Source organism: Clinocottus analis, unplaced genomic scaffold (assembly GCF_023055335.1).
Source record: "Clinocottus analis isolate CAN_PGR_092001 unplaced genomic scaffold, fCliAna1.0.p SCAF_4, whole genome shotgun sequence".
NCBI lineage: Eukaryota > Metazoa > Chordata > Actinopteri > Perciformes > Cottidae > Clinocottus > Clinocottus analis.
The window spans coordinates 22,165,995-22,178,245 of NW_027176153.1; the positions used below are offsets into that span (position 1 = coordinate 22,165,995).

At 44.9% G+C, this 12,251-nt stretch overlaps 1 protein-coding gene across 1 annotated transcript; it reads right to left on the reverse strand.

The window, feature by feature from the left end:
- Positions 1 to 1,568: 1,568 nt before the first annotated feature.
- Positions 1,569 to 11,894, reverse strand: kcng1 (potassium voltage-gated channel, subfamily G, member 1). The gene is made up of 3 exons (XM_068597852.1): positions 11,776 to 11,894; positions 4,799 to 5,615; positions 1,569 to 3,180 (listed from the first exon to the last, which is right to left on the reverse strand). The coding sequence occupies exons 2-3, from the start codon at positions 5,570 to 5,572 to the stop codon at positions 2,359 to 2,361; spliced, it is 1,596 nt and encodes a 531-aa protein (XP_068453953.1). The 5' UTR covers positions 5,573 to 5,615; positions 11,776 to 11,894; the 3' UTR covers positions 1,569 to 2,358.
- Between the last annotated feature and the right edge of the window lie 357 nt (positions 11,895 to 12,251).

Below are 12,251 nucleotides of genomic sequence, written 5' to 3' on the forward strand. Positions count from 1 at the left end.
CAAACGCGAGCCATGCCATGTGACTGCAGCCTTGATAGAGGGCATTTAAATATAATAAAAGGCGAGCAAAAGACAGTACCTACACGAAATATACGTGGAAATATACGTCTTTTTATCTTTTGGTGAAATACAAAATCATTGATAAGCTTCTTTGTATTTGGTGACACAATGCTGCCACCTACTGTTTAAAAGAGGCAGCAGGTCTCGAATATATAAGCATGAGTTGCAAGAGCGCCAACACTAACTTGTGGCCTACTTTTTGCTGCAATATTGTGTTTTTTTTTCTTTGGAAAAGAAGGAAACATAGTAAACTTCCCCAAAAAATACTCTAAATAACTATCTCTTTAACCAAATCACTCACATTGAGACAATTGTATGTGGTTTTGATAACTAATGTAATATGTTAAATATTTTTATTCATTGAGTCTCTCCTGAAATTATGGAGGCCCAAAAATTAGGACCAAAAAAAAGAGGCCCAAAATAATAATAATAATAATTAAGACCCCCTCCCCACCTCCCCCCCAAAAAATACGACCATAAAAAATAAATAATAAAATTAATTTTAAAAACAATTTGGTCCTAATATTTTTTTTGTTGGTCCTAATATAAATAAATTATATATATATATATAGATATATCTTTAGTCCTAATTTATTTCTGTGAAATGGGCTTCCATACAAACACATCTGGAGAGGCCCGCCTCCCATTTTGAAAACCTCTGTTGTAGAGGAAATTGAATTTTGTGTTCCCTTATCTAATTTTTAGGAATCTTTTTATTATTGAGAAGATTCATAATAGCCATTTTGCATGTTTTGGGGGCGCAAGGCCGACTGTTACGGCTGTCGGCCCTCTATAATTAGAAGAGGTATTGGGGCCAGGTGTTGCTCATTGTGAGGAAAGCAAACAGTTTTTTGACCGTTTTATGGGACAGTGCTGCAACAAAGAAAGAACATTGTTTATGGTTTATTTTATGATTTGAGTACCGGCAACTAGTTTCTGACGGTGAGGTTATTATTTTTGTTTTCTTTAGTAAGAATAAACATGATGGACTTAACCGCTGGACTTTGTCTTCAATGAAACGCGTCAGATCAAACACTCAAGTGAGCCGCCGAGCAGCGCCTCATGGTGGAATAGGCAACAGGGGGGCACTACAATCTTTTTAAAAAATTTCTTCTTGCAAAATTGACAGAAAATGTGAGAAAGACGCATCATTGAGTCTACACAATAAATAAATTGAATAACTCTTTCAGAGGCCGTGTGAAATTTGAATCCAAAAAGTACAAATTGTTGACTTTCCACCACTGATTGCTGTATTTTGTTCCTTCTGCGTGTGCGTTATGACACCGTGAGGCTGTCAGTGGATTTGGATGTCTGCCAAGTGGTGGACTGACTTTTTTTATTGTGTTCTGTTTTGTCCCCAAAAACAATTCACCCCGGGACTCTGGGACGATGACGTCTGAAGTTAAAAAGAGAAGCGACAACGAAACAAACTTCTGTTGAAATCCACTTTAAGGGGAGAAATCATCATAAACGGCTTTGGATAGCAACCGCAGTAATTACAAGCACAACAATGTTATCTTCAATGTCCAAAAGTATTCAAAAATTGCATATGGAACCTCAAGGAGCAGACAATTAATACACCATAATTAATAATATGTGGATGCCGGCACTGCGGGGTGGAGGCGTGTGGGGGTAATTCTCAGAGTTTCAGAAAATAATCTGTGAGCTGAAGGGTCACATTTGAGCACTTAACCTTTGGGACTTAACAAAAGCAGAGAGCATCTTCCATGACGTGACACCGGCCAGGAGCACATGACATCAACAAACCCATTAAAACATCTGCAAAAAACAGAGAAGAGAAACATCAGCATGTTGTTGGGTCATGAGGAGGCCGCGCTCATGAGTTACATCATCTCTACGCTTCAATGCTTTATGGTTTATTGTGTTTTTTCTTGCTCTGTAAATTGGACTCGTATTTTGATCCCATATTACAATTTTTCATTAATCTTTTCAAAGAAACATATTTAATGCTTAAATCATATTTATCTATTTCACAATATTCCTCTCATCCTCTTCTGCGTGTTCCTGTTGTTCATCCAAAGTACACTGCTACGGCACGGCTGCATTTCTGGGAAAAAAATAAATCCCTTTTCTCCTCTGTACTTAATTTATAAAGACTTCTTGATCACATGTCTATCTAGATTATCTCTACCTCTCCACCCTTCTATCTAGACTCTCTCTCACTTTCCACCCTTCTATTGAAATGATCTTTTACTCTCCAACCTTCTAGATTTCTCCCTCTCCTCCACCCTTCTATTGAGATTATCCGCCTCTCTCTCTCTCTCTCTCTCTCTCTCGTCATATTTGCAGACTCCCTCTCCGTCTCTTCCTGTCCCACTCCCTGTCTCGCTGTCGGCCCGCGTCGGACGCCCCCGCGGGGAAGAGGCCGTCGCTCTCCAGGGAGAGGTCGCTTCCCAGGCCGGCCATGCGGCTGCGCAGCAGGAAGTGCGTCCTCCTCTGCAGGACCCGCTGCTGCTCCTGCTTCAGCTCCACGTACGACCGCGAGAAGGTGTGGAAGATGGAGGTGACGGGGAAGGCCATGAGGAGGATCCCGCTCAGGATGCTGCTCAGAGCCACCACCTGGCCCGGGATGCTGCGTGGCACCATGTCCCCGTAGCCCACCGTCGTCATCGTGATCACGGCCCACCAGTAGGTGGCGGGGATGCTGGTGAACTCCTGCGTGGCGACCATTTCGTTCTCAATCAAGTACAGCAAGGGGGAGTAAAGCGCTATGGCCACGCACAGGAAGAGGAGGAGCAGCCCGAACTCCCGGGTGCAGCGCCGCGCCGTCAGGCCCAGAGTCTGCAGGCCCAGCGAGTGGCGAGCCAGCCGCATCACGTAGAGGATGCGCAGGGCTCTCAGGACGCGCAGCACCAAGCCCACCTTGTCCAAGTAGCTGTTGCCGGAGCCCAGGCGCTTCTCCCCTTTGGAGGTGCTGTCCACCACCAGGGTGATGTAGTACGGCAGGATGGCCACCACGTCGATCAGGTTCAGCGGCTGCCGGAGGAAGGCCAGCTTGCTGCGGTCTTGAATGAAGCGCAGGGTGAACTCCAGGGAGAACCAGGCCACGCACACCGTCTCCACGATGAAGATGTTGTAGCACATCTGGGAACATTTGCCCTGTTAAAGACACTGGAGTTAGCGGTGTGTGCAGCATCAGCGCGTGCGAGTGGTCGCTGCAGTCACTAGAGGGAACCACGTCTCTGTGAAATCAAGAGGCTCGGCACTTTGGGATGCCGCAGCGATGCTCGCAGCGTGCAAGAAGTTTCTACAACAAATGAAAACAAAGAAAGAAAAAGACATTTGCTCATTATAGAGCCAAAATGGGTCTCCTGCAATTTTGGGAATGGAGTGCCATAAAAACATAGCAACGGTTAACTAGAGAATTTGTCCTTCAGAGTGCATGTTTTCAGCTTCTTTTTTTTGGAAAGCTTAGTGTGTTGTGTGACACAGCGATGGTGCTGAATCAATGCGTGGCCGAGAAGGCTCAAAGCATTTCAAAGCACAGAGCACATGGCACGGAGCCTTTGAATGCAGTCCATATCAGGGCAAAATATCATTATGAAACACACTCCCACAGAGGAGGAGATGCTGTGAGTAGACCCATACAAGCACCTGAAAACTCCAGCAAACCCGTTCTTGCTCCGAGAGAGGAACACTTTCAATGCGAGACTCTGTCGTCTGCCTGGAAGATATTATGGCGGCGGAGTTGTTAGTAGTGATTACTGGCACTTTTAATTAAAATGCTTGATTGTAACAGACATCGAGCAAATGTGTCAGGTCAAATATGGAACTTCATCAATGCAGTTGTTGTATTTCTTTCATTTTCTTTTCATTATTCCCCATCACATTTTCCTATGACATTGATTAATGATTGACTTAATGACTGTACAAGAGAGGACGATAAACTCATCCCACATTTAAATTGCTTGATGCACTGGAGCTCTCAGACGCCACATGACGTAAATGAAACGTAACGATTCCCAGATTAAAGTCGGCCTGTTGGATCAGAACGATGAGTCAGCAGCACGTTCAGTTACTCTCAAATCCAAAAAAAACGTGGAGATTTTGGTTTTTATTTTCCACCCACTGACAGTTCCCCACATGCAGTACATGTACTTGACTTCCTGAGTGTATACAAGTAAAAGTAGAACATTTGAAAAAGGAAAGCAAAGTAGTGACTGTTGCTCTCCAAAGTAGATCTTTCTACAAGAGAGAGATAAATTAATCAATTAAAAACAGCACTTTCCTCTGAAAGAAAATGTGTGCGGCTCAAATAATTCCCTGTAATTTGACTGAAAAGGCCAGTGTGCCAATTATGATTGTGTTTAAAGTCAGACATAAGGATGAAAGCAGATTTTAAAACCGTTTTTTTTTCTCCTCCTAAATGGCAAAACAATCTGCTTTCTAAGCAGCCGGCTGTTTTAAATGACATGACAGCTGAGGCGTGCCTTCATTAGAATTTTCTAATCACTGCTTTTCAGAACAACATGTCAATTTTCCTCACTGGTGCCTTCGAACGCAGCCCAGACAAAGCCCATCTCGCCACAGTGTGGGGTTCAAACGTTCACCGACTTCACTTTGGGGCGACTCATTTATGCGGAACGGCAAATTCCCGACAGACAATGAAGTTGCCTTCTCCTCGCTGACACGACAACGCTTGACTCTGACAACAACATGTTTTCTTACTATCTATTTTTGTTGGTGTCATGTTAAAAAAAAAAAGAAGTCAACTCACCGCCTCCTCCTCTTCCCTCATGGCAGGCATGGTGCTGATGGATAGGTTGACGGCAGTGATGGTGACGAACATCACCGACAGACAAGCGAAGATCTTCCCCGGCAGGCCCGACTGCGGCCTCTCCACCATGTCTCTGAGGTTCCCCATGCACCGATTGAGTCTGGATTCCCCCGCGCGCTCCCCGTGCCCACTGTCCGAATCCTCCAGGAGTTCCTCCTCCTCCTCCGCCCTCTCCATCGCTTCGAACTCCTCCACGCGCTGCAGCAGACGCCGGCGGCAGCACCACTCCAGGCTCTCCTCCGGGACGCCCCAGTAGAGCAGCTCCTCCCTGAAGGAGAGGGCGCACATCTCCCGGAGGGAGCGCAGCTTGCCCGCCCGCAGGAAGGTCAGGATGGTGCGGAAGGCCGAGGGGCTGCGGTCGAAGAAGAACTCGTTGTGCGTCACGTCGTAGTCGTCGCAGACGCACATGATCTCGTCGAAGCTGTTGCAGAGGTGCAGCTGGCCCAGGCGAGACAGGGGGAAGTCCTCCAAGGTGGTCCAGGGCAGCTGGTAGCGCAGGCCGCCCACGTTGATGACGGCGTGGAGCTTGCGGGCGGCGGACAGGAGGGCGTCGCCGTGGACGGGGCCGAGCTCGGGGGCCCGCTGCGCCCTCTTGTAGAAGACGCCCTTTTGAGCCTCCTCTTCGTGAAGAGGAGGCAGGTTAAAGGAGGAGTCGGAGGCGCAGCTCAGGGCGCTGTAGTCGTAGTCGGAGCCATCACCCGCCAACAGGGTCATCTTCACTGGTCCATGCTCAGCCGGCCACCATCACACTGTCATCCTTCACAGGGGGAATAGAGAACAAACAGAAATTTAAAGGACGTTTATGAGGTTGATTTTTTTTGAAGAGTTTCCCTTAGTAAGCCTATTTAAAGGTACATTGTAAACTGATTTACACTAAATATTTAGAGCAATACTGACACTGTTATGCCATTATGCTTTGCCACTAAAAACATCAACATCCTTTTTACTGGAGGATGGGTAAAACCATGGTGCAGCATTATTGCAGCACTTAGATTATTGACATTTTAATGGTCACACAAAGGCATAGTCCTAGATATTATATTTCACGCAGGCACACATAAACCTGCTTGAACTATTTCACCACAAGACCTCTGGTATTGTGAAGATAACGAATGAATTGTAATAGGTTTTTTTTTCATGGTTTTTCCAATGGTTAAACTATGTGGACCTATAGGAACATCAGAAAATCCCCTTTGTGATGAGTGAACTTTATCAAAGCTCTGACTGTGTTCCAGTCGTATGAGATTTATTAAAATGTAGTCTCCGTTACATCACCCATTGATTTTTTTTAAAGTAATCATTTGTGAAGCTGAAAGTGTGGCGCCAGCCGTCGCCATCTTAGCGGTCATGATGCAGTTTACGAGGAACACGACGACGACGTCACCCGTTTTCACACCAGGCTGTAAACATGTCTGCTATGAAGTTGAGTATTAACAGGATGATCATTGGGGATGGGGATTCGCTTTTGGAGCCAGACTAAAGTTGCCACTGGAGGATGATCAGTTTTTGGCGCTGGCTTCACTTTTCCGCCATAGAGGCGCCACAGAGGCGCCACTCGGGGACGACGCTTAATTGCTTTTGCTGCTGAGATTTTTCTGCGTAGACTGATACCGCTCTCGCTCGTCTAATTATGGAGCAGCAGTCACGCGGCGATTAGCTTAGCTTAGTTTAGCTTAGCATAAAGATTGAAAGCTCTCCCGTGGGCCGACCCTGCAATGACAAGACGAGCAGCAGAACTCACCGCAAATACACAACTTCAATTCATGCTTTTGTACGAAAAAACCCAACGAGATGGAAGAGAACCGGGTTTACTGGCTGCTCCTATACTTTCAATCGTTAATCTAATTAATACACTGCAAAAATTTAAATCTAAGTAAGATGAAATATCTTTATACGCTTGTTTTTTGATTGACAAGATATTTCTTCTTATCAGGCAGTTTTTATTTTAGAGCATTTCACTTGTTTCAAGAAGTCTTGGCAAGTCAAATACTCCTGTTGTGTTGGCAGATAATTTGTCTTATTTCAAGTAATATTTCCCTCATTTTATTACTTTTTTTTCTTGTTTTTGTAAGCTGAATTTTTGCAGTGTAATAAACTCCGGGCCAGTGCTTCATGATTAGCGTTAGAAGATGAGAGACGTGTTGAACTTCTCTTGTCACTCTTAGAAGGAAAGCAATCAAGCGTGCATCCAAAGATGTCAAATTACTAAAACAATTCAATTCAGCTTATAACTTCAACCGAATTACGCAATCAACATGTCTTTGCCGTCGTCTATGAATATTTTAGTTATGTGCCATTAAACACGATCACTGATCTTGATACATGAGGCATCGAGGGATAACAATTTCACTCCCAACTGTGTGCGTGAACATCTGTTACCCGCAGTAGCCTGGGAATTACACATAATGGCCTGATGTTAAACTGGCTGTTAGATTATTCACTGATGTGCTTTGTGCGGCTACTGAAGACACAGATTCTTCCAGTTTGTTCTCAGCACTCAGATGTTTTTTCAAGCAAAAGCAGAGACATAAAACAACAGAGCGTTAGAGAGAGAGAGACATAACAACAATACATCTAAAAATAGGATAGAGAAGATGTTGACCGTCACCAGTGCATATACCTCGTGGCCTGTGTCCAAACTAATTTAATCAATTACAGTAATCTAGGGGGAGGCAAGTTAGGAACAGTGAGGAATTAAAATGTCAGTGTCTGGATTTGCTGCACCACTAATTTTGGTTTCAGGAAGGAGGCCTCAGTTTCTAAAAAAGGGGGATGTGAATGTGTCGCTGAATAGTTATTAGGCACCTGCATCAGCCACTGTGAGACCCTGATTACAGTCAGCGCCATCTCCCACCCATGAAATTAGAGAAAAACTCTCCAACACTCTGCCTATTGGTGTTTAATTGTTGGGCATTATTTGATAGTTTACAAATCTGAAACTGAAATACGTCTCTAATGGAGCCTTAGCGGCACATTTTTCCATATTTTGAGTACAACTATTGTCTATCAAATCATCGCTAGTGATTAATAAAAACCAACACACAAGATTAAAAAAATATATCTATTCTCAAAATGGAGTAAAATCCCTCCCGTTCGCTGCTATAAATTCATCAATTCTCACATTTTCCCTCCGTGGGGCGGAGGTTATCGATACGCCTCCAAAGCACCACCAGCGTGGTGGATGTGCACAGGCCTCCGCGACTACACTAGATTAAATCACACTTAACCCCTCGAGGCTGTTTGATTTCTCCCCCTCTCTCTCTTAAATCGACTGTGCTTTTTGCCTCTCCGCAGACACAAGAGCATTTTTTTTTTTTTTTTCAAACTGCTTTCCGTTGTGTTACGCCTCAGATGTCTCCTCCGGGGTACGAAGTCTATCTCGAAAAAAAAAAAAGGAGAGATGAAACACTCCAAAGACGGCGAAGGCTGTTCTCCCCCACCAGATCGGCTGAGGTCTGGCCTCTCTCTGTGCCAGCGTTATCGCAGCTAAGCCACAGGGCATGTTCTCCAGATTGCCTAGTGAGTCACTGGGTTCTGAGTCTCTGGTGCCCGACTGCATTGAGCATGCATTACCCACAGTGCCCTCCTCTAGAGTCTTTGAAGAGCACCACCATATTAAGTGAGATGATTATAACGAGCGTCATAACGATAGCTATCACTGCGAGGTCAACGCAGAGCAAACCTTTAAGGCATTTTGAAGCCGATGAGAAGGGGAAGTTAATTTTCTGCGTGAGGAATGCGTGCGACATGTTCTTTATGACGCTCCTGATTGATGACATACATTTAAAAATGAACAGGTGCAGAGTACGTCTCTCAAAAAAAAAAAAAGAGAGACACGAATAGCTCCGTTATTCATGATTACTATTTATGGTGCTGCTTATCTGCATACGGGTGGAGGTGCTGTGCAATTTGAAAAAGAGTCAGGATTTGGACCGTACTTCCAATCTGTCTCCGAAATCGAGCATTTGCAATTCAATGACTGAGTCTGTGAAATACAAACACATGGTAATTAAATGGGTGATCGGGAATTGTGATGAAAATCTGAAGCGCAGAGACTTACAATCAAAGGAAACATATTGAACAGCTGTTAGCCGTCTGGCGACAGCTGTTTCGGAGCGCCGTCTTATTTTCTCGCACGCAACTGAACAACGGTATCTCTTCGTATTGGCGTGGAAATAATGTGGCGTTGTAAGAGAATGCTTTTTGGCAAGATGTTTTCAGGAGCTGTCCTCCTTCACGCTCTCTCTCTCTCTGTCTTTTTCTTTCTCTTAATGACCACTTCCCCTCCCCTACAACCAAGACTCCCATTTCCCTAACAGCTCACTATTTCCAGAAATGGACTTGAAACCATCAAGACCCAACTTTCTCTCTGCCCTTCTCCCTCTGGGATCTGGTTAAACGCTGAAACAGTCAGGCATTGCCAGAAGCATTTCCACCCCAGGAGCCCTCTTCCTTACAGTAAGTCCAGCAGGAATAGTTGTAAACACAAATGTCTCTTTTGTGTTGCTCGTGGGCGGCTTTAATGCATACTGAAAACCCTGGAAAAAGCCTTAGCTCCGGGGCAATATGTGTCTCCCTAACTCTGGATGCAGTCCACCACAATGTGTTGCTCTCCATTTCTGAGGTGCAGAGAAACATGCTGTGGATATAATGCACTTCAACAATGATCTGCGTTTGCATTAAGCATTGTTTAATATGTGTTTTGATTTGATCTGCGACCCACACATCCAGTAAATGCATTCGTTGTCATTATTGTGAATGCTGAACAGACAGTAACCTTTTGAAATGGCCTCCATCTTTTACCGTAACAAAGAGCAAATGAGGGAAAAGCATCACGGCGCTGTCATTTTCAGTTTATTTCCCAGCCCATCCCCCGTCTGTCCGTCCTCTTAAAGCACTCTATCCCCCCAGACGGGATCTGAGCCAAACCCACTAAAATCCCCACATTTCTGCATCGCTGCTCCACATTATACCTCAGCACTCCTTAGCTCTAACAAACTGTGACATATAATATCTAATCAGCCCGCAAAACATCTCACCATCACACCTACATATTCACTGTATACGAGTGGATGATCGCACACTCACCGTATACGCGGGTGCTCAACTAACTCGATTATCTAAACATTGCATAACATTAAGTTATCTGCATTGTCTGTGTGGGCATTAACCAATTCTCGCTTTTCAGAATTGGATTCCTCTTTTTTCCAGCTGCAGCAGTCAGTGGTGCTGAGGCCAGCCGGGCGTGTGCAGGCACGCACGACCTCGCGCCGCTGCAGAGACCTGATGGACTGTCACCACAGAGTGTTTCAAAGGATCTCTGCAACGGGGAACACAGCGGACGTCCCCGCGGGACGAGGTGACAGGAGGCACAAGCAATGACCAGTCAAAGATAGGTGTCAGGAAGCTCTTAGCACCATTACACTGAGTGAAAAGCAGAGTTGATGGGATGGATGAAAAGGACCAAACATACAAGCACACAGGTCATCTTTCGGGCTTGGTTGATGGCGTTGAAATGAGTCTACGTGAAGAAATAAGATCATCAAGTGATGGGCAGTACTTTAAATGTTTGGTGTTGAGTGCAGAAAATTACAGCTTCCCTGTCACTGGATATGATAGGCCATGTGAAGAAGAAGAAGAAAAAAAGGTGCAAGGGACAATTGGCCTTTGGTGTGGATGGGTCTCATTCAACCACAGACCAACATGTTTTTGCAAAAAGATGTGATTTCCGAGAGAGAGAATAAGTGTATCCTCCTTCCACTTTCTGAGCAAATCCATCACTCCATCTGTGTTGTGTCTGGTGCTCCTGGGAAATAGTGTTACTGTGGGGACGGCGACTCTTCGATCTGCTCTAATGAAACTTGAGGACCTGTATTCCAGATACCTTACACGTAAAGGCACCTGGGAATAGCATTATAATTAGTTTGTGCGCCCTACTTTGCAGGAGGGTGGGGGGGGGAAATCAGACTATTAGCTGTCAGAACAGGGAAAAGTCATTAGTTCATCTCATTACAGTCACAATTACCTGGAGGAGGGAGAGCGGATGATCTATTACATGTCATATATATCTCTGATCCAGAGTCTAAGAGAGAGGCGTTTGCGTTGTGGACTCGTAATCACGTTACGGGGCGTAATCTAACATCATCTTCAAAATGAGACCATGTGCTGTTTTGGAATATGATCGCTCACTGACACCGACATGACTCACTGGTTGGAGGACTTGAAGTGGCTCTCAGATTTCGAAAGTACGAAAAGCCTCGCACGAAAAGCCTCGTTAAACTTATCGAGCGTGCCGGAGAAAGTGTCTCTCTCCAAGTAGTCGATCCTGCAGCCGTGTCACCACGGTGTAGCGCAGGGTCTCCGGTACACACCTTCATCTCTGATCCAGAATAAAATAATGCCACTTTTTAAAAAAAACGAGCTGCTCAACCCAGATAGCGAGCTAAGTCACCACTTTAGCAGTTTATATTGCTTCTAATTGGGATGAAGAAAACATCTGTTGAGTATTTTAATGTAAAATTGTTTGATTGTGTTGAATTAAAAACCCCAAAATACAACACTTGCTGAGTAACAAAAAAATGAACATCTTACAAGGGTTAATCCAAAGTACAATCTTTTCACAAGCTTACTCTATTAAAGCTTTTAACAATACAAAAACAAGTGCACTGAATAATTGTACAACTCTAATTAAATACAATATCCAAACAATAATCTTAATACCAACCCTAATCATCTGGTAAAGCATGTAAACCCGGCCATTTCCAACTTCTTTCTGTAACAACCCCCCCACCGTGCTGCATGTGACAAACTCTCAAAGTGTGACTTACAACTCCAAAAGTGTGTCTTAATGCACAACCAACGCCAAGTTTGAAAAAAACGCATGAACATCGCGAGCGAAAAAAAATGAAAATACTCACCGTGCGTCCAGAATCAGTTCCTCGGCAGCTGGTAGTTTGAAAGCGCTGAGAAGGACGCACATGAGGGAAACGCGTGAAATCTGTTTCCAGCTTCTGCTGCTTCCTCGTTTACCTCGGCTCCATCAGTGCACGTCGGGCGGCGGGCTCGTGGAGTACGAGCTGGTTATTTGATGATCATGAGCAACAGGCTGCCCTCCCCTCCCTCATTCCCTTATTCCCTTCCCTTTGCCCTCGTCTCTCTCCCTCTCCCTCTCTTGCTCAACTCCTTGCTCGAGCGCTGACATCAGAGGTGGGTGTGCCATCACACCAAAAGCTTTTGAGAGAAATCCATGGCAACCAACATCCAGAGAGCCGTGCATCCCTTCCACCTTTAAATGAAAATATTCCCTGTTTCTTTTTCTCACAAAAAGGTTTATATTAGTCCAGTGGGTAAACCGACGGAGGAGGAGGGATGGAGGGATGGATGGAGGGAGGAG